At 48.1% G+C, this 21301-nt stretch overlaps 1 protein-coding gene across 4 annotated transcripts in view; it reads left to right on the top strand.

Annotated features, from left to right (window-relative positions):
* Positions 1-21301, top strand: part of RPTOR (regulatory associated protein of MTOR complex 1) — a 174221-nt gene that overhangs the window by 149012 nt on the left and 3908 nt on the right. For 3 of the 4 annotated variants that reach the window (XM_080375031.1, XM_080375034.1, XM_080375033.1), the window contains 9 exons: positions 1664-1778; positions 2238-2362; positions 3657-3761; positions 7795-7842; positions 14457-14563; positions 17510-17637; positions 17723-17809; positions 20292-20408; positions 20992-21121. In XM_080375031.1, coding sequence (XP_080231157.1) covers positions 1664-1778; positions 2238-2362; positions 3657-3761; positions 7795-7842; positions 14457-14563; positions 17510-17637; positions 17723-17809; positions 20292-20408; positions 20992-21121 — 962 coding nt within the window. The remainder of the gene's footprint in view (positions 1-1663; positions 1779-2237; positions 2363-3656; positions 3762-7794; positions 7843-14456; positions 14564-17509; positions 17638-17722; positions 17810-20291; positions 20409-20991; positions 21122-21301) is intronic. The other variant, XM_080375032.1, reaches the window with a different exon arrangement.

Genomic DNA, 21301 nt, shown 5'->3' with positions numbered 1-21301 from the left:
TCAAAGGGACAGAAGGCAGAACATTGTAGGGTAAACTTCAGAGGCACCGCGTGGCCAGGAAGGCTCCGACAGCATTTGACATGTGACGGACGGGCTGGCCACAGCGACCCAGCCCCACCGAGCGGCTGCGTGTCCGCTGCGTGCTCGGAAGGCATCTCGGCATGACCTTTCACATTCCCCACTCTGCCGAGCTCTGTAAATGATTACTTTCTCCTTACATCCCATTAAGTTTTTAACACTTGTACGTTTGGCTCTACATGTGCTGCTTACACATTTCCCAAACGTGCCTCAGGTCCCCATGGCATTAGCGCCCGCTCCCCAGAAAGCTGATGCTGCTTTTGTTTGCGATTCTCTCTGCCTTCCTATGCAGCGGTTGGGCCAGACTCTTAGATTCCCGCGCTGTTTGAACATAGTGGAACCCCATGAAGTTTTGTCAGGAATTTGCGTGTGTCCATTACTCCTGCTCATGTGCCTCGGACAGTGGCAGCTGGGGAGCAGTGTTTATGGGAGCCCTTCTCCAGGCATCCTCCCAGCAGCATTCCTGGGGGCAGAACCGCGCGGGTGGGAGCTGTCCTATCCTGGGATGCTCGCTGAGGCACGTGGAGCTGGAAATAATGATTTGCTGAATGAAGAACTGCCCAAGGCTCAGCCTCCTGCATGCACCTCATTGCCCAGAGGTTTGCTGGGCTCCAGTCAGCACAATGGGCAGCTTAATGTTGTGAAACTGCAGAATATCATAAACCAGAGTAATACAGAAATGAAACTGAAGCCCAGGAGATGGCTTGGGAGATCTTTTTGAATACAAAGGAGGGGGGATTTTTCATGCTTACCTGAAGAAGTTCAATCTTTTTCTAGATAGTGTTCATATTTGGTTGCTTGACCTGAGCGACTAAAATGCCAGTATTCATTTAAAAAAAAAGAAAATGTGAAATATTAAAAAGAATTAAAGTAGACTTACAATCTTTTAATGAAAATTAGATTAAATAGATGCATTCTAAAACAAACAAGAGCTGAGTAAATGTCTCCTGGGCTTACAGCTTTGTGTGATGAATTCATACTGTGCCAAAAAATTGCAGTGTCAGGGGTACCAAAACCGTTTGTGAATAGCAAATCATTCTGAGGAAATGATGGGAAAGGTCTTTAACCATCGTTTTAATGTCTCCCCGGAAAATATATTTCTCATTTTCAAATAAACCAAAAATTTAAAAGAACTGAAATGGATAGTTAAATAAATAATCCACAAGCTAAATTGAAATACTGTATTTTAAGTTGAAAAAAAGCATTTTCATTTTTTATGTTGAAAAAGATAGCATTGATTTTTGTGTCAACGCAAACTAGTATTTCTCTGGGCTTTGTTGTGCTTGCCTGCTGTGTTCTCCTCCATCACCAGAGGAGAGGACCCCCTGCTGCATCACAGCTTTTAGTTTGTACTGTAAGATGTGAGACGATCAGTATGGAGGGGTCGGGGCTGTCGAAGCTCTGGGATCTGAGAAAGTTCTTGAAGGAGGAAAGTGTCGGGGGGGGTCTGTGGGTGGGAACGGGGGCAGGGTGGAGGAGGAGAGCGGTGAGCTGTGGCACTGGGAAGCAGGGGGGGTCCGAGCCTCGTCCCTCGGGCGGGATGTTCCCAGGCACTGAGCCCTGGCTGTCGCCTGTCCCCCTGCAGGTATTTCCCGGCTGGATGATCAGATCTTCCTCAACAGGAACCCGGGCGTCCCTTCCGTGGTGAAGTTCCACCCGTTCACGCCCTGCATCGCGGTGGCCGACAAGGACAGCATCTGGTGAGAGCTCCCGCGGGCCCCAGAGCGCCTGCTGCGCCGCGGCTCCAGGCGCAGTGGGTTATCGTGGGGCAGTTCTGCCCGGGGGCTCTCCCTCTTCCTTGCCCCCCTCCCCTCTGTGGCCACCCCTCCCTCCCTGAGGGCAGGGAGATGGGCAGAGTCCTCCCGGAGTGCAGCGCCGTCGCTGTGAGCATCGCGCCAAGTCCTCTTCTGCAGGAGGTGCTGGGTTCAAGGGCTGCAGGTGAATCCTGACAGGTTTATAGTACAGCTGGGCTTTTATCCCATTTCCTTCACAGATGGTTGGCATATATTATTAATAAAATGATGCTGAATACCAGAGGAGAAAAACAAATTGAACTGGTATCCAATACATATAACTTTTGGTTTCGCTGTAATGAGTAGATCTCTTTACAGCTTGCACAGAGAACCAAGAGCTGACTTCATATTTTTTTCCTCCCACAGTTTTTGGGACTGGGAGAAAGGGGAGAAGCTGGACTATTTCCACAATGGGAACCCTCGATACACCAGGATCACTGCAATGGAGTATCTGAATGGGCAGGACTGCTCCTTGCTGCTGACTGCCACAGGTAATTAACACATTTTCCCATGTATGAGGGACGGAATGGGGGAAGCTTTTACAGAATTCAAGTCCACGTGAGCTGTCCTGGACCTCTTGCTCTCCCATCTATGGGTTCAGCCCAACCTGACCTTTCCCTCCCTGTGGCTTGCCTGCCCCGTCCCAGCTGAGGAGGCATTTCCAGGATCAAACCTGAAAGTTGTCTCTGGCAGTACTGAAATCTCTTAACTGCTTAAGTAGGTGCTGCAAAGATGTTTCAAGTGACTAAAAAGTCAAACACTTGCTGGAACCATTTCCAATTGCAGCTTTATTTGTTACATCGTTCTGAGTCTTCACCTGTCACTGCGAGTTCATGATGACCTCCTCCCGTGCCGTACCTCGGGCAGCGTGATTTGCGTTGGCTAAAAGCTGCTGTCCCGAGCTGGAAAGGAAATGGTGCAACTGCCAAAGTATTAGAAATCAAAATCTGTTATTGTTGCTGTTTCAAGTCTAGAGCAGGTGGGGCTTATTTTAAGCACTAAGCTTCTCAAACAGCTCTGACTTTCTCTCCAGTCCGTGTATCTCCCCTAGAAGAAACAGTCCTCTGGAACACCCTGCAGCATCGGCAGGGTAGCGTGGAGAGCTTTTCCCCATTCATGGCTCTGTAAAGCTGTGGGTAAGATCTGCTTCTCTCCCGAGGAGCCATTCTAAACCTGTCAGTCCAAGTGTTTTCGATAGCTTTTCAAACTTGTACAGGATTGTACAGCGTACAGGTTGGGTATAATTAAGATAGGTGGAAGAGGAGACGAGAGGGCCTTTAGGACATTTTTCTTTCAATTTATTGATTCTTAGCACAGAAGTTTCACAGATGGGGAACAAATTGAAAAAATACATTATGTTCTTGAAAGATTTGCTGCTGATGGGCTGGGCTTTACTTCAGCTGCTTCTGTGGGGTTGTATTTTGTATTTAATAGGGTACTTTTGTGGCTCTTGGCACCAATAGCAAGGAGGATGGAGACGAATCCTAGAGAAAATGAATGGGTCAAAGAAATGGAGCGACATCTAATCTCAGGTGTTGTCCAAGGGAAGTAGAAAAGCTCTTCCAGAACAATTCCCAGTAGAGCAATTCTTTGGGTTTGATGGATGTACCATTAGAGAGGAAAAACAACTGTAATAAAAAGGATTAAGTTCAAGCGACACCCTTGGTTTTGGAGTTTGTACGACTACAGTTTTGCTCCTCTTCTTCCTTTGTTATGCACAAGTAATTATGAGAGCTGCATCTGCAGTGACATTGCATCGTGTTCTCTTTTTCTGTGCTCCCCAAGATGATGGTGCCATCAGAGTGTGGAAGAACTTCGCAGACCTGGAAAAGAACCCAGAGATGGTAACTGCCTGGCAGGGTCTCTCAGACATGCTGCCAACTACACGAGGTGGGTCCTCACTCAGTTTGGGGGGGGGGGGGGCGGGGGGAGCGGGGACTGTAAAAATAATTTGTCGTGGTAAAGCTTTTTCTGGAGATGGGGAGATTAAAATGGGTTCGTCAGCTTCAGCCATCGGTAACATCCTTGTTCAACAGTCTCTGCCTTCTGGAATGGCCAGGTCTTGGTCAGGAATTACTTTCCCAGTTCTCACAAAACAAACCAACAAAACCGAAAGCCCAACACAGCAATCTCACAGACACTGAAGAACAAGCAGAGCAGCCTCTTGCTGGGGAGCAGAAGGGTACAAAGTCCTTTACCAGCTTCACAGCAGCTGGCTTGCCCCAGCGTTCCTCTTATCTGTGTTCCGAAGTAGAGAACTGTAGAACAACGGTGGAACTGGGCACTGCTCTGCTCCTTGCTTGTTGTGGCAGGAGGTTATTCTTCCCCTTTGGGTGAAGTATTAGCTCACGTATTGCCTCTCTCCTTCTGATGGGCTGCTCAGCCTTTGTACAGCTTTGCATGTTGCACCTGTGATCTCCTTTAGCCTCAGCGCAAATTTTAGCGTTCGTTCTTCACTGTTTTGTTATGGGTCAGGAGGTGGCAAGAGAATATGCGAACTGAATCGGACACGTGCAGAAGGACAGCACAGTTAGACATTGACCTTCTTTGAATGGTAGAAAAGTTGGATAGAAAAAGATGTAAAAAAGCAGCACGGGCATCCAGCCATGCATAGGGAGAAGCCAGAAGACCAGCTTGAGTAACCCTGAAGTCTGTTTTAGGACGTTAAAGGAGGTGGACGTTTCGTCCTTCTGAGACCTGGTAATGTACTAATGCTCTGATGGTGATTTTCTGTCACTGGAATATTTTTAACCAAGGCTACAAGTTTTTCTAAACGTGCGGTAGTTCAATCAGCACTTGTGGGATTGATGCAGGAATTGCTGGGTGAGGCTCTCCCTGGCTTGTGCTATGCAAAAGGTCGGATGAGATGACCATCATAATTCATCCTGACCTTAACATCTGACAGTTCTCATTTCTGAGCCTATGTGGTTCATCACAGGAGCCTGACACAGCTCTTTTAGCTATTCATTGGATTTTATTAGTGCTGCCTTGTGCTGGTATCTGTTATGCTTTCCTTAACACCTCATGGTTCGTCGCTGGTGTTCGAGGCAAGAGGAACTGTATTTAAGGTAACTTCAGGCTCTGTGCCTCGCTGCGGTATATGCGCAAAACTGATTATAAGCTGCTGGAAGTTTGCAGCCTACTGTGAAAATTGCCGTGGTCAAAACCTGCTGTTCCAGAGATGTCATTAAAAGCGGGAGGAAGCCGGTGGCAGTGCACCGAGTGCTGGAAGCCCTGGGTCTCCTTAGGGAGAGAGGAAGGTGTCCAGTAGTCATCTCCAGTCGCCCTTCGTAGTGTTGTTGGGTCTGTATTTCTTCTTGTCAACAGCGGCTTCCCTGAGGGATGCTGGCTGATGTTTACCATCCCTGGATTCAGGATTTGCTTCCTTGGTGCTGGTAGCAGACTCGCCCAGACTGCTCTGACCGTTGGCTTCTTGCCGCATCCTCAGCCGTGTTCAGGGAGGGTGCTGACAGCTGTCGCCTGAGCTCCTTCAGGCTAATTCCATTCTCCTGCCTCACTTTCTGCGCACGCCTTACCAGAGCATAGCATTTGCTGACTGTACCTTACTCTCTGCAGGCCCTTAATGCAGCAGAAAGGATTGCTAGCATCAGTGTTTGACATTGCAAAATAGTTAAGAGCTGAGGCAAGAGCTGATTTAGCTCTAAGAGTTGAATGGTTAACTTGCCAAAACAGGAGTATTGAAACTTTTAAGTCTGTTCTCTTTCTGATAGTTTGGGGGGTTTTTTGCCCCCTTTTTCCCCCCCTTATGGTCTTAAGAAGTCTGACTCCTTTTTTCTTTGCTTTTCACCTTTGGAGCAATAGAAGTAGGTTTGGAAGGGCAGATTTCTTTGTGGAGAGAGAAATAAATGTAGTCACTTCAAAAGATCTATGTGGATCAAGTCCCCTTGGAAATGAGACTCTCTTCAACAGTTATCTTGCTGCCAAGAGCATAGTTGTGGTCCAGCACTGCCTCATAAAACTGAAGATGCATCTTTGAAGCTGCAGAGCTCAGGAGTTCTACTGGAGTGAGTTTGCTCCTACTATTGATTTCATTCTCTCCTCTCCCACCCTTTCCCCTGTGTTACATCATCTCTGAATTCAATAGTTGTCTTGACAGCAACCAGAATACTGACTTTTCTAGACAGTTTTCCCACTTACAAAAGCAGAGAGGAATATGCCATATCTAAATACATCCTTTGGAAGCTTGAAAAGCATCCCTGGATTGTCTGAGCAATGGGAGGTCAACGATAACGTGCTCCGGGGCTGCCTGGGAGTGAGGAACAGACCAGCGTAAGGCACAGAACTTAAACTTTAACATTCTGCAAAGGACCTGTTCGTGGTGTGAGCTGAGGTGAGAGAAATGAGCTGGTACGGCCGAGTTAGTGTGTTCAACTTGGCCCCAGTTCATTGCACTTAATAGCTGATTGAGAGTCGGGGTAGGTGAGTCTTAATTTAAACACTGGCAAACCGCCATGTGGGCACCCTCGTTTTTTCTGTAGAAGATTGTTTTTTATTATTTTTATTTTGATCTTGTTTAGTTCTGCACTCACAATGCACCACAAAAGTCTCTTTCAGTCAGAATTGGGGTGTTTAAAGCCACATTGGTACCAGGTGCTCTGGCGTACGGCGGTGCCTGCAAACCTCTGGCGTGAGAGGTGGGGGGCTGAGGGGAGGGCAAAGCCCCGCTGTTAGTAGCCAAGTGTGTCAGGAGAGGCAGGAAAACCGGCATTCTCTGTTGGGCAGCGCAGGAAGAACATAAACCTGATGTGCACTGAAGCTGTGATTTCACAGCAGGAGACTTTGGTCATTACGGCAGTTTCTCTGGAGAGGGGCGGTGGTCGGCGGTGGGCTGTGCGAGCGGTGCGAGCCTGGGAGCAGCACAGCCCCTCGGCTGGGGGCCGCGCTGGGTCGGGGTCCTGCGGCGCTCGCGCTTCTCTTCCCGCACGTGGCCATGCTCGTGGCTCTGAGCGAATCTGACATGGTCTGTATTGTTTCTTTGTGACAAAGGGAAGCAAGCCACAACTCCCCAGTCAGAATGGCTTTGCCCTTGAAAGCAGCATAGTTCTGGAATTTGGAAAAATACCGAAGCATAACCAGCTGCTTCACAATTGCCAAACGCCGCCTGCGCAGCTGTTCCCTCCCCAGCCGTCTGTGTGCTCTCTGCAGATGCCTGCTTTGTTCTCCCTTCTCCAGTCCAGCAAAGAGAACCGGTAGATTGCCTCCAAATGGCAAGGGCTGAGCCGGCCAGGTCTCTTCCCAAACCCTGTGCAGGGTTTCCCAGGGTTACCCCACGCTGCCTCTCACCTCCCCGTTTGCTGCCATGCTGTCTTGTTGCCTGGGGTTTTACAGTGGCTAGAAACTAGTCTGTGTCGGGGGCTAACTTGCTGTTTGAGTTGCATAAACAGAGCACCCATAAATCGTTTGCCCTCTCTGTGCCGGTCAGCTGTCTGTCCACTGAAGTGGGGCAGAGGAGCCCCTGGTACCGCGGCACTCACTATGGGGAGCCCAGACCTTCTGGGCAGAAGCCTCGTGTTCCATGCTTGGTTTGCTTTGTACAGATGCCATGAGTTATCTGGATTTCCGTCTGTCACTTCCTGATGCATTTTACTGCAGAACAGGGACCAGATCATGCAAAGGATAGTCTCCTTGTTCAAGAAGAAATGTCAAATCTGTGCTGTTGGCAGCCAGCCAGAATACTCACTTCACACATGACAAGTGCTGCCATTGATGGCTTCCCAGGGAATGCTGTGATTGAAGCTGCTCGCTGGATGGAGGCATGTGCTGCTCTTGGTGCTTCTGCTTCTCCTTTATGTTCTTTCCTTTAATTTAAGTTGCTTTTTCTAATCCTTTTTTAAGATTTATTTTTGCTCTGGCTGACCAACTTACCCTTAGCATCAACCCCTTAATCCCTGTCTTCTCACAGGTCTGGCCCGAAGGGTTTCAATCTATCTTGACAGAAGTAAACAGGGAGGTGAGTGCTTTCTTTCCTGTTACTACGATCAGCTGGGGTGGGAAGGACCTCCTCGCCTGGCTTCGGGTTGGTTGACTGGTTGTTTGGTTGGTTTTCTTGGCATTGTTTGAATGACTGCTGGGTCCTTGTGGTTCCTGGAAAGCTTTGCTTCTACCTCTCCCGTTCCTTGCCTTGTTTCTGTGTCCGTAAGAGCCGTGGGAAATGCAGGAGGGTGTCTGTGTTCTGTAGGCACGCGTAGCCAGCCGCTGGGAGAAGGGCATCTCGTCATGCTCTCTGCAGGGAGAGGAGGTGTGGGTGGGGTGTGCAAGGCGCTCTTTTTCCAGGAAGATTTCAAAGCGTCCCTGAACAAAAGTGCTTGAATGACAGTTGCAAACATGAACCACCATTAAGCTAATGTGGATTTTACAGGGGTTTATTTGTAATACACTTTTGCTATAATGAACATGTGTAAAGGAGAAGCTGATGAATCTTTCCCAGGAGGCTTAGAACAGCAGGCTTTTGGCAAGGATATGCCTAATAAATTTTCTAAACTCTGTCCTTTCACATGGAAGGAAGGCAGGTGAAGTCACCAGCCTCCATCTGTAGAAGCCAGGACTGTGCAGTGTCTGCATTGCTCTGGAGCCTGGCCCCTTCCTCTGCTGCTGGGGTCTTCAGGGGAAACAGATGGCTGATGTGTCAGGGCATCACCGTGTGTATGCACGTCCACGGATGTTAATGTGCACGTAGTCATCTTGGGTTATTCATCAATTATTAGTATTTGCTGACTGATACGAGCTGAATGTGTCTGCAATGATTAATAGGACAAAGATGATTGCAGTGGTGTGTGATTAGGAGCTCTTTAGCTTGAGGTCTTTGCAAATCTCTCTTACTCTTCAGAGACAGAGTGCGGGGATAGGAATTAGCAAAGCTGATGTGTTGCTGTTAGCTGCTTGGCTCTGCGTTTCACTCAAAAATCCACTGGCAAACGGAAAGGCTAAAATTAGCAAGACTTGGCTGCAGGGAATTCCCCACTCAGTAAACCAGGCATCCAAACAGTTTAAGGAAATACCGGCCGCTTTCTTGCTGGATCAATACGGCTGATGCCAAGCAATTGTGCTCTGTCCCAAGCACACAAATAACTGTGAATCAATAAAAAGCATTCATCAGCGTTTTCTGGCCAGGTGTTCTCCTAACGAAAAATACAGCAAAAGGATTCCTTCTCTCCTGCTGAAGCAGTCTTAAAAATGGATGAGATTAGCTGTTTGCCTGACAGCAAAATGCATCAGCAATATTTAGATAAAATATACTAGTTTTGTCACTAAAGCACAGAAAATCTATTCTTGTTGCTTGGGCTTCTGTGAGGAATTTTTAACTGAAGAGAGGTAGGAGAGTGTCTGCTCGTTCTCACATCGCTGCGTGCTGGTTTTAGGTAGGAATCACCAGGCACTGCTGTGTTGCAGATCAGTGGTGAATTAGAGAAACACCAACGGCTTGATGGTCCAGGTCATGTCCAGCCGCTGTGCAAGTCAGCCCGGAATCCTCAAGTTCGTGTGAGCACAGATCCGCAGCTGGCGTGTCGAGCATGGTGAAGGCAGCTGAGCTCACAGGAGTCTCCTGATGAATCAGCGCGACCCTCTGCCCAGGCTGCGTCACCTCCTGCTCCGTCACAGCTCTTCTGGGGCGTCTCAGCATGCCGCTGCGTTACCTTCCATTGGCGGAACCGAACGAGCAATACAAAGGAGACAGTGTTAACAAGAGAATATCCATCTGACCTGTGCCTGCCTCTGTCCATCGCTGCCTTGGGGGGCTTCTTGGTGCTGGTACATTAACAGTCGTGATCTGTCTTACCCCAGGAAAATTTATACTGATGCCACGCAAGAAAACATCAGCACATACTTGCCAGTTCCCTGCTTCCTTCCTGCTCCTGAGGCTCCTGAAACAAAGTGAAAGACATCAAATTACCTGCTCTGCAGAAAAACAGGACCTTGCCCTCTGGAGTCCCTGCTTTGCTTTGAATACTGCTGACTCTTCTGGCAGTCAGTCAGTGATCCAGATGGGAGAGAGTGGAGAGGCAGCCTTGGAGCATTCTTAGAAATTTAGCAGCTTACTGAAAGGGAAAAATCCTGGGGAGCTGCAGGGCTCCCAAGGTGTGTGGGGAGCCTGTGGCAGCGAGGAGCCTGGGCAGAGGGAAGGCTCTAACCTGCAAAAGGAGCTGATCAAATGATCAAACTCAAGTGGAGCTTATGCTGGAGAACAAGAGGGAGAGAGGAAAGCAGAGTGAGTCTTGTCACATCTCCCTGGGGTGTGGTATCTTGTCCTTTAGGAATAGGAAGTGTGGGAGAAGCACCTTATTTCTGGTCAGATTTTTTTTTTTTTATGGCAATAAAATAATCTTGAGAAATTGCAGCTCCAGGGGTTTGTGTTCTTTTAATTGGATTCACAGCATCACAGCTACTCTTCCCCCTTGCTGCGCATAGTCCTTGGCATAAGAAGAGTGACACTTTTTGAAAGGCTGTTGTAGAAATTAATGATGAGTGAGGTCATACAACACTCCCACTGCTTCCTGGAAATTAAAACAGTGATGTGCCTCATTGCTCAACCAGGAAAGCCCATGATTAAAAAATCACCAGTCAGAATCCGAGATGCTTTTATGTTGTGTTCTATATAGGTATTCCTGATTTCATTGAAACGCCAAGTACAGGTTGGCCACGTTCCAGTGACGTTAAAAGTAAGTGCAGACACTCAGAATGCAGCTGCTTTCAACACCAGTGTTATTTATTAAAATTTATACAAAGAGCTATCCCATCCAGACAAATATCTGTTGCTCAGGGGGAATCCTGGGGGAACAGCCATAGAAAGTTACAGCTTGCAGAATGCCTGTTGGTATGTGTTGCCTTGTACATAAACTCACCTCATACAGAATTGCAAGTACTTGTGTTAAAAGACTCAAACAACAACAAAAGCAAGCAAACAAACAAAAACTACCACAAACCTTTAAAAATTTCTTTTCCTGAGCTGTGGAAGATTTTTTGCTCATTATCTGAGAACATAACGTTCCTTATGGGAAAACTGCAATCTTAGCTAATGATGCATTAAAAGTGTATTGCTAGGATGCCCGTTTCTGCAGTTCCTTGGCTTCTGAGGGAACCACAGTTTCACTGCTGGTCTTTATCCGATAGTTGCATTGGTGTCACAGCATTGCCACTGTTTACTGTTTCTGTAGGTAGGTGGGAGCTTGGACACAGTGGGGCAGGTAAAGTAAAACCTGGCTCAGTGGCCCGGGGGGGGAGCGGAGGTGGCACGGGTTTGCAGAGGACATTACCTTTTTGCCAGAATGAGGCTGAGAAGCATCTTAGATGCCAGACGTGCAAGCCAAAACCCAGCAGGTGAGCTGCAGTCTCAGTTGTAACATCCTGGAGAAGGACCTCTGTTAATTAAAAAGGAAATGATAATTAGCGTTAAGTCCCACGTTTGCTTCTCATCCCAAAATACTAGGAATTTAACATATAAACACGAGCCAGTACTGTATCATTTGTACCCTGAAAACGTTTGCTCTTCCGTAGAAATAGTTCAGCTATTTAGGTCTCAGCTTGTACTGGGAGTGTCATCTTTGAATTTAACATTTTGCAGCCAGAGGAAGCTTTCCTTCCCTTGTGTACGACTTAAATTTATGTACAAAGGCTTTTCTTCTTTTCAAACACATTTGAATTCTGGTTTAGTATTCCCAGTTGCATCCTGGGGTCCCCTTTCCTTCACCTGCTTCTTTGACATGGCATTGCCTGGGCTGCAGCGGGAGCAGAGCCCCCCGGGCTGGTGCTGGGGCTGGTGCTCGGCATCGTCCCCTGCAGCCAGGACCTGCCACTGTTCAGCTGCAGGTGGAGCCAGCCCCATCTCCCAGCAAGAAGGTGCCAGGAGTTCTCCTCAACTGCAGCTTTTATGTAAATACTCCGTTATTTCTGGCGCCCGTGTTGTGTGGTGCAATATGAGCATCGTGTACCCTGAGGCTGCTGCAGCCGCCCGCGAGCACTGTGCGTGAGAAACAACAGCAGCGATATTGTGTATTTTTCTGCGAGAATAAGGTGGCTGACAGAAGAAAGGGACGATCCCTCGTTATGGGATGATCAAAATGCGGGCAGGGGTTCTCGCTTACAGGGACTATTTAAGTTTTATAAGAACAGCAGGAGCTGCACTGACTGCTTGGAGGACCGCGAGCCACACCGCGCAGCAGCATCACCTCCCTCCTGTCCTTCTGCCCCGGGCTCTCTGTCAGCTCCTGCTTCGGGGCGACCCCTTCTTTCTGGCTGATGCTCTCTCGTGGGAGCTCTCAGTGCCGTTTCACGTGAAGGGAAACAGTTCTGGAGCTTCTTGCCTCGGTGAAACTTTCCCTAGCCATTGCGACGCCATCGCTGCATATCTTCAGTGCTTAATTTCCTGACAGGTACACCAAGATAAGCGCCAAAAATGCCAGTCACTGCTCCAAATTCACCGTCTCTATCCCCTCCATAGAGAAGACACCTGGAACCACCACAGGCTGGGGACTTGCTACCCATCAGACTGAAGAAAAACATTGTCTTCAAACTGGGGAATGTAACTGGAAAATCGGGAGCTTTAAAACCGCCTAAGAGCACATTGCCTACTTAACTCCATCAGTGATGGTAATGGCGATATCTGTCTCAGCCTGCCAGGTTTATCTTGTCCCATGGGCCATAAACAAGATGACAAATGAAAATGCTTCAGTGACGTTTATCATCTAAATCACTGCCTGCTTGTTTGCCTTGGATCCCTAGCAGCCCTCTCAGTTGCCAGGCAATCTGAAGCAACAATCAATTTGACTCGCAAGATAAAGATACAAGCTCTCAGCTTAGCTGAGAGTCCCAAATTTCCTGCAGTAAGATGACGGACTGTCAATAAACGTCACTAATCTTCTCAGTGGTATGCAGCAAGATCAGGAAGCGGCTTGGATGCAATGCTTAGGAAGGGGAGATGAGCAAAATGTTTTATCTGGATCTGTGCAAAACAAGGTCATTTCATCATCTTTGAAGAAAACTGGGTGTTTGTAGGATACCTCTGTTGTTTCCTTTGTGCCCTTTGTAAAAGTGTTCGGTCCGGTAAAAAGTACTTATGGCCCTTTGGTGACCAAGAGCATGTTGAGGTAGGCTTAAATTTCCTGCTGGGGCTAATTCCTAGCAGTAAATCGAGACAAAATCACATTTGTACCTTCTGGACAAGTGAGTCGTGGAGTGGTTAATACAGGGATCCCACTGAAGACGGCTGCGAATGGCTCGGAGCAGCAGCCTGCAGCCCTGGTGCATTGCAGAGCGCTGCCTGGCTCTGGGTTCGTGTGTGACAAAAGGCTGCTCAGCACCACAGTGTTTGGCGTGGATGAGGGGGCAAAGTGCTGCTCTGCAAGACAAGGATGCTGCTTCTGCCGAGGGGAGAGGCCTGCCCGAGGAGGTGAAAACAAAGACAAAAAGCGGAGGTCTGGTCTGGTTCCCTCCTGCAGTGCTCCTGGGGGTTTTGTTTGTGTTGTAATGTACGAATGAGAGTCTCCAGGGAAAACCCATAGCTTTGGGGTTGGTCAGCCTCTGCTCTAAGCAAAGCGTTTCTGTACAGTGTAGGCGGCACACAGGTACAAAGAACTCCCTTCTAATTAAATGTACAAGAATTGTTCCTCAGAGACATCCCCCGCCAAATCGGGGGTTTCATTACCAGCTATTTCCCAAGCCCCAGTCTCTGGTTTGTTCTGATGCTTGTGTGGCTCTGTGCTTAGGAGAGCTGGCTCACTCGATGGCTTTTGGACATTTAATTCCTCCAGCTGGGAAAGGAGGTGACATACATTTATTCTTCTCTGGAAATTGTCATACCAGCAAAGTTCATACAGCCCAGCAACCTGTCTGTAGGCAAGTGCACATGTCAGGCGTTTTGGGGATGGAAAATCCCTTGTAATGCTCTTACAGCATGGATGGGATGTTTTTCTAAGCTTCACCTAGCAATCAGTTTATGCCCCCAAAGATGAGGAGCAAAAGCTCTTGTAAACGTGTTTTAGCTAGTGTAATTGCAGAATGCTCCTCTCCTTATCTGTCTGTGTAGCAAATTGGTTTCTGTCCTACCAAGCTGTTTAATTCAGTGTCTTGCAGCAATGACTTCGCTATTCCTTGTTTAGAAGCATCTCCCCTCAGCCACGTATTCCTATTAGAATGAGGAGTCGCGGTAATCCAGAGGCTCACAGGTCTTGCTCTGTGTGTTGTCCCCAGTTCAGTCTGCTTCCATCACCATTTTATCTGGTGTTCTCAAAGTGGTGGATAATTTATTAAGACCCCCCTTGGAAGTCCACAGCAGCTCAGCCGTCCAGGGATGCTGCCACATTCACCTGCCCGAGGGGCCAGCTGCGCCTCAGCTTTTCTAAGTCCTTAAGCTAAGCAACGGGTCAAAGGTGTATTTTGGACTCAAATCCAGGCCCAGCTGATTTGATCCCATTTGGAGGATGTATGGATGTGTGTGTCTGTAATTTTACATTTCCTTAATAATAACGGTTTCTGTCACATGAGGTCACAGAAGGTGGTGTGCTAATTAGCACAGCTCCACCTGCGCTGATGTGGAGAGTAATTTGCACACCTGCTTGTGTTTTGTCTTAGGAGCAGGAATGGTGGTCGACTGGGAACAAGAAACCGGGCTCCTGATGACATCAGGAGATGTGAGGATAATCCGGATCTGGGACACGGATCGGGAAATGAAAGTGCAGGTAACAGCTGCGTGTTCGTCCCGCTCACTGTTCCCCTCCCGCAGCACATCCCGGGCAGCGGGTTACCCCACACATGGCCGGAGCACCGGGAACTGTGCTGTGAAGAGCTGACAGGCTCTGGAGCTGCTGCTCCCCCTCAGATACACAAAAACATGCACAGACTTGGTCTGTCAGGTCTTTCTTGGAAGCTGTGCAGCAGCATTTGGGAGAGGTGAGGCTGTGAAATCCAGAGGCAGGCACCAGGATGCAGATAGGATTTCCTAATTAGCACGTAATTGAAATAGAGTAAAAATTCTTGAGGAAATACAGCGGTGAGTGGGTTGGCAGTGGAGCATTCGCACTCACCGCCACCACCCCTGCTCCCCTGGTAGGCAGCCAGAGCTAACTGCAGACCAGCGTTGCGCCCGTGGCTGCCAGCCGGAGAAGCTTTCGGGAAAGTTGCACCCGCGCGGGGAGGGGAGCACCCCCATAGCTGCCCCGTCTGCTCCCCATCGGCACCCGGGTGCTCGGCAGGACAGGGGCACAGGCACTGCCTGGCCGTGCCCTGGTGGCACGCAGCCCTGCGACTGCTGCTGGCCTGGGCCAGCCTGACTCAGGTCAGTTGGCCCCACGTTGGCCCAGGTGACAAAGGATGGAGGTGCCGGTGACCTGCTGTGCCCCTGCGGCATCCCAGTGCCTCCCGGGGCGCTCGGGGTCCGCAGCTCCCTGCTGACAGCAGTCACGCCTGTGCACCACTGCATGCTGCAGCAGCGAGGAGGAGCTGCAGGCGCGCCTGTCGGTCGTAATCAAGTGAAAGTTTCTCGCAAATTATAAGGAGAAGCAGCTAGTCTGTGAGAATGGAGTCACCATGCTGGAGAAAAAAGGAAATCTGGTTTTCAAAGCTTCTCGAAATTAATTACCCTTGGATGAACATTAATTATGACACCTCGACCCTGCAATGCAGAATAATTAAGCCTATGTTAATCTTAATTACTTTCTTTTTTTTTTTCTTTGTAAATTAGGGAACAGCAAAATTAGGAGGTGAAAATCTTTTAAATTAGCATGATTAACGATTGCACTGAAAGTATCTGAAAACATGTTGTTTCTTTTTTAATTGCAAAGATTGGTTGTGTTGAAATTGTAGTGATTGGAACTTCCTGACTCAGGAACAGTGGAAAAGTGAAATTCAGCACAAAGAGCAGCAAAGCTATGTCATCCAAGCTCATAAAGGTGCCTTCCCACTCTTTGAACTACAGAAAGCGTACCTCTGGAAGCACTTGGGATGTAGCTGAAGAAACAAGTGCTTCATTTTCACTTTGCTGGTTGCTCCTGCTTCACAGGCAGGACCTGGGCCGGGCAGCTGGAGCAGCCCCAAGGCTGGTGCCTCCCGCCAGCAGCTCCGCGCGGCTGAGGCTGGGGAAGGTGAACGGAACCAAAAATAGCGCTGACGTGTGACGTTAGCTAGCGCAGCTCTGAAGTGTCTCCTGATTGTTATCCTACTTTTTCTGTGCTGCTTAGCTTTTTTACCTGTTGTGATTGAAAATGTTTTTCCTCATAACAGGCGGAGCTATTATTCCAAGCAATTCTTTTGCTAACAGCACGTAAAAAGGGGGAAAGTAGCAGCGTTAGAGTAAGGGGGCACCCCGTATTCCCAGCATAGCTGTCCTCGCAAGCTCTAGCCTCTGTTTTCTGTGTCACTTGTCTTACTACGCACAGTATCTGGTGTCTGATGAGGTAACCTGGATCTCCTCGTTACATGTCATAGAGCAGACACTGGTAGGTGGCACGGCGCTGGCTCGCGTTATCTTGCGTAAGTGGCTCTCCAGCAGTGTAGTCAGCAGCTCACCGTGTTGTCAAAGGCTTGCGTGTCACACTGACGCTGCTGAAGAGCCCAGGGCTGTGTCACCGCCGCTTGCTGCCGCGGCTGCCTGGCGCGGGGGAAGGTCACGCTCAGGCTCTCCAGCCGCAGCCTGCTTCGCCTGGCCGGACTGCGACGGCCAGCAGCCACCGCACAAGTGCAGCCGCGATCCTGAGGACAAAAGGAGGAAGAGTGCCAAGTGTTTCAAAAAGAAAATAAAAAGAAACAGAAAGAAATGGACTTCATTAGTGATAACTGGAGCCATTCTGGGTAAAGGGAGCTGCCTTCTGGCAAAATCATGTTATGGTTTCCAGGGGCTAGATACGTTTCTTTGTCTGGTACAGGCAGGAAAAAAAAAAAAAAAAAAAAGCAAGCTTATTTTATGCAGGGCATTTAAGTAACTTCCTAGAACTCACTCGGGTGTTGATACGATGCATAAAAAGGGTTAATACCTTGCAGCTTTGTACCTAACACCCTGCAGCTTTGTTGTGCCTCTTTTTTGCATGGGTGCTATTACCTATGGCATACTATATGTTTGGCTTTATATGTGGTGTTAGATATATGAGGTTTTGCTTTCTACAGGTATGTTTGTCTTATGTGACTCTTCTTCAAACAGATACTGTCCATCCTGCCATTCCTATGGCATTTACAACTTGTACACAACAGAGATCGTTTATGGAGAAATAACTCCTCTGGCCATTTATTTTAACTAGTTAGATATTCCTAGTAGAGAATAGTATTGATTCTTCCTTCCCAAAACAGACCTTGTCTTCATCTGGGCATATAAAGCTGAATGATTTGCAAAAGCTGGTTTTGCTGGAAATTCCTCCTCGGGGCCTGGCTCTTTGGGTTGAACTGTGGGACGTGTGGCTCAGCACAGGGCAGCAGCAATGGCCATCGTCCCCAGAGTCACCACCCCCTTGTCCCTGGTGGCATCCAGAGAGCCCAAAGGAAAGTGTCACACCAATGTAGTGCCGTAGCGTTCTGAGTGACAGAATGGGGAAAGGATGCGGGGGAGGACGTTGGGTCCTTCTGGTTTAGGACCTTGACTGTCGTGACTTGAAGACTTGCCGTGGTCTCAGCTTGGCTTTTGTGTGCTTTCTCCTCAGGATATCCCCACTGGAGCTGACAGCTGTGTGACCAGCCTCTCGTGTGATTCTCATCGTTCGTTAATTGTGGCAGGGCTGGGTGATGGCTCCATCCGCGTGTTTGACAGGAGGATGGCTCTGAGTGAATGGTAACTGCCCGTCCTTCCCAGGCTCGGTGGGATCCTCGTGTTTCCTCCTCCTCCCCTTCAAAACATTTCTCTGCTTGCTCCTCAGCCGTGTCATGACCTACCGGGAGCACACAGCCTGGGTGGTGAAAGCGTACTTGCAGAAACATCCCGAAGGCAATATCATGAGCGTCAGGTAAGAGAGGTTTGAGCTGTTTTCCCTTCAACACACTTTATTTTTGTATTTAAATTCTGCCTCTGTTTTTTCAAGAGCTAAAAGGGTAAAGCTCTTTAGTTTGACATTTGCTTTAGTAATTAACTCCTGCTCTAAACTTGATGGAGAGAAGGCAAAAAGAAATCTGAAGCTTTCCTTGGAAGCCTGTTAGCATGGTTTGAGAGTAAACAAGAAGGCATCTGCTGAAATCACTGTCACGAGGCATGTGAGGGAGGAATCGAGTGAACCAGAAACCTAAGCTAGATATAGTATATCTTATGGTTGTTGTTCTTTATTGCCAACATCTCCATGGGGTCATTTGAGAGAGAACAAGAGAAGGAAGGTTGCTGTTGCATCTGTTGGGCATATTGCTGTGCAGGATTACTTTGCTGTCTAGCAATTTTCTACACATAAATCCATTTCTGCTGCCTGGTAAATACTGCAGAGAGAGCAGCATATACTTATTTGGCCATTAAAGAACAGCAGAATATAATTTATTGTCACAAAGCCACTGTTTGCACACAAAGAGGCTCTCTTTCTTGATTACAAAATGGAAACAAAACATAATTTTCTAGGATTCAGAACATTCCTGAGGTGGGAGATGGGCCAGCAAAAATGTATTAAGATTTTCAGAAAGGGGATTATGTGATGCAGCTACCAGATTTGTCGAGCTCACATATTAGAGTTTTTAATCTTCCTTTCTGTAATCTCCTTCAGCAATCCCAGGGGTCAGGCCTGTCTGCTTGGCCAGCTGGGTCTGAGGGCTTGTTTTTCCCCTCTCCTCGGTGCCCTTCTCAGCATGTGGTGCTTTCTCTTGGGATTGAAGAGGTAGGAGAAAATCTGCTTCAAAAGACAGGTCTGGTCTCATCCCAGAGGAACTCGGTTTGTTGAGACAAGCCACCTGGCTTTTGATTTCTCCCACTTCACTCTCTTCAGTTGACAGCAAGATCCAAAGAAACCCAAATGTTAGGACATAGCGGGGTCTCGGTGTAACTATTTCCTGAAAAACTCACAGGCGCTGCACTGCTTGTGGAGCGGGTCGCTGAGCCTCGGCGGAGGCAGGAGTCTGTGGGACAGGGCTGGTGATGGAGCCAGCACCTGCAACTCCCCATTGCCCCGCGCTGGTTCCCCACACCACCTGTGCTCAGCCGCGTCGGTCTGCGTGCTGGTGCCGCCGCGGGGCTTCTCGTTAGCCAGCAGGTCTGCACGGCGCCACTGGGAAAGGTCCTTGAACACCCTCTGAATGTTCTGGTTGAGCAGCTTCGCTGCTGTTGACTTGTTGCCTGCTGTTGCTCCGCTGGGATGTGTTTGCCCATGTAGTTACTCATCACAGAACTTCACTTGCTTTTTAAAGCTCTTGCGTGGTCTTCCAATACATTCAGAACCATTTTCAAGTCTTATAAAGCTTTAAATGAATTTACTGTATATTTGATCTTTCTCAAACAGTCTTTCTATCTAGTCTTTAGAATCTAAATCAACCTCAGGTTTAATTTATCTTGAATTTAATTACGTGACATCTGGAGTTGGAGTTTCTTATAATGATATAAGTAATTCTGTATAACAGCCTTTTGATCGCTATCAGATATTCCAGAGGTAAAGAAACTGAAGGTAATATGCTTCTTAATGCTTTCGTTGTTCTTAACTCTGTAGGGCAATTCACAGTTTTATGGCCATCAGTGACTTGGAAAAAATAACTCTTTAAAAATTGTGGTGCCAAAAGCCTTACTTCTGCTGCCAGCAGAATAAGATCAGATGAGTTGATTTTTAATTTCATTTCTGTAAGAGACTTTTCTGTTTGTCTGTCTCTACGCATCTAACAGACGTGATTCTACCGATGTATTTCAGGGACATCACATAACAGAAACAAATCGTTTCTGTTTGAAAAGTCCCAGTGTACTACTAAGCACAGTATTTTGCCACTGCCACTATTGCTTTTCTCATTCTCTCTTCCCTGATAAAGTCATTAATAGGATTGACACGTCACCGGAGCATTAGCAGGGTTTGTTACGCCTGGTCCACAGAGTACTTTGGACAGCGAGGACGTGTGCATCTGTGTCCAGACATTTGGTGTAATGGATGGAAATAGCAGATCCCATCTGGTTAGAGTTTTCTAATACAATATCCTACTGTGAAAAGGAGAAGAAATTTGGGTCTGACATGCAGCTTGGTGTATTGAGTATGACATAACAGTAAAGACACTTATACTCAGCAATGAGCTGTAAGCGATAAAAGTAATGATGGATCACTCCTGAGGGCAGGGGCAGAGCTTTTTGCACAGTACTTAATGCATTGTGGGTGATACCAAATATAAGTGACATCAGTGGGGATTTAGCCGTGCATGTCTTCTCCATCCTAATTTTCTGATGGAGGTGGTAAGCTCACAGACAGACATACGGCTTGATTTCCTGGGCTTTAGGATCGGGTTTGGGTACAGCCTGACGTTGTGAAACTCATGTTTTGGCAGTGTAAATGGAGACGTGCGGTTCTTTGACCCCCGGATGCCAGAGTCCATGAAGGTCCTTCAGATAGTCAAAGGGCTGACAGCCCTTGACATTCACCCACAAGCCAACCTCTTTGCATGGTAAGTTCTAGTTTCATCTCTTGCATCCCAGAATGGACAGAGAGGACAGTTTGTCTCTGCAAGCATCATTTGCGGAGTTGTGTTGGTTTTGTTGTTTGTTTGAACCTCACCACGAACAGTGCAGCTTCTTTCCCATGTCTGCAGCTCAGGAATTTTGTCCCTTGCACAGGCGTTAGTGAAAACTGCACACTGGTGGCTTGGAGGGATGGTGTACAGTCTTACACTCCTGTGTCAGATCCCTGTTCAGAGTCTCAGCACATGTATCTGTGGGCTCTGAGTGGGGACCAGCCACTGCTCCACAGCCCCGTGTCCTGGAGGTTGTTGGTGGATCCACTTTCAGTCTGTGGGTGCGTCAGCTTTTCAGGCTTTTATGTCTCAGCGTAACAGATCACTGTGGTTCCCACCTTTCTGTAAATCTCTCTGCACTGAGGTTGCCACAGTGCAGTTAAAGTCGGTCCCCCCACTTCCAAGAACTCATTGCCCACAGCTCACGTCAGCACAGCTGGAAAGGGGGCTGCAGGCAGTGATGTTGTTGGTACCACAGCGTTCTCGGTGACACTGCATCCTCTTGATTCCCTTCCAGTGGCTCAATGAATCAGTTCACTGCAATCTACAATGGAAACGGGGAGCTGATCAACAATATTAAATACTACGATGGTTTTATGGGGCAAAGAGTTGGAGCCATCAGCTGCCTGGCTTTCCATCCTCACTGGGTCTGTATTCTCTCTTTTGGATGTTGGAATTTGCATTTTGTAGTTATGTCTGTGTTGGAAGAGAGGAAGGAGCAGACACCTCTAGCACAGCCTTAGGGGGTTGTGAGGATGCTTTGATCCTGACTCGTGGCCCGGGTCCTCAGTGCTTGTGGGTCACGGACAACCAAGCTGGCAATGCCA

The sequence above is a fragment of the Falco punctatus genome (genome assembly GCF_963210335.1).
Source record: "Falco punctatus genome assembly, chromosome: 1".
Lineage (NCBI taxonomy): Eukaryota > Metazoa > Chordata > Aves > Falconiformes > Falconidae > Falco > Falco punctatus.
This window is presented reverse-complemented; position numbering and strand designations above follow the sequence as displayed.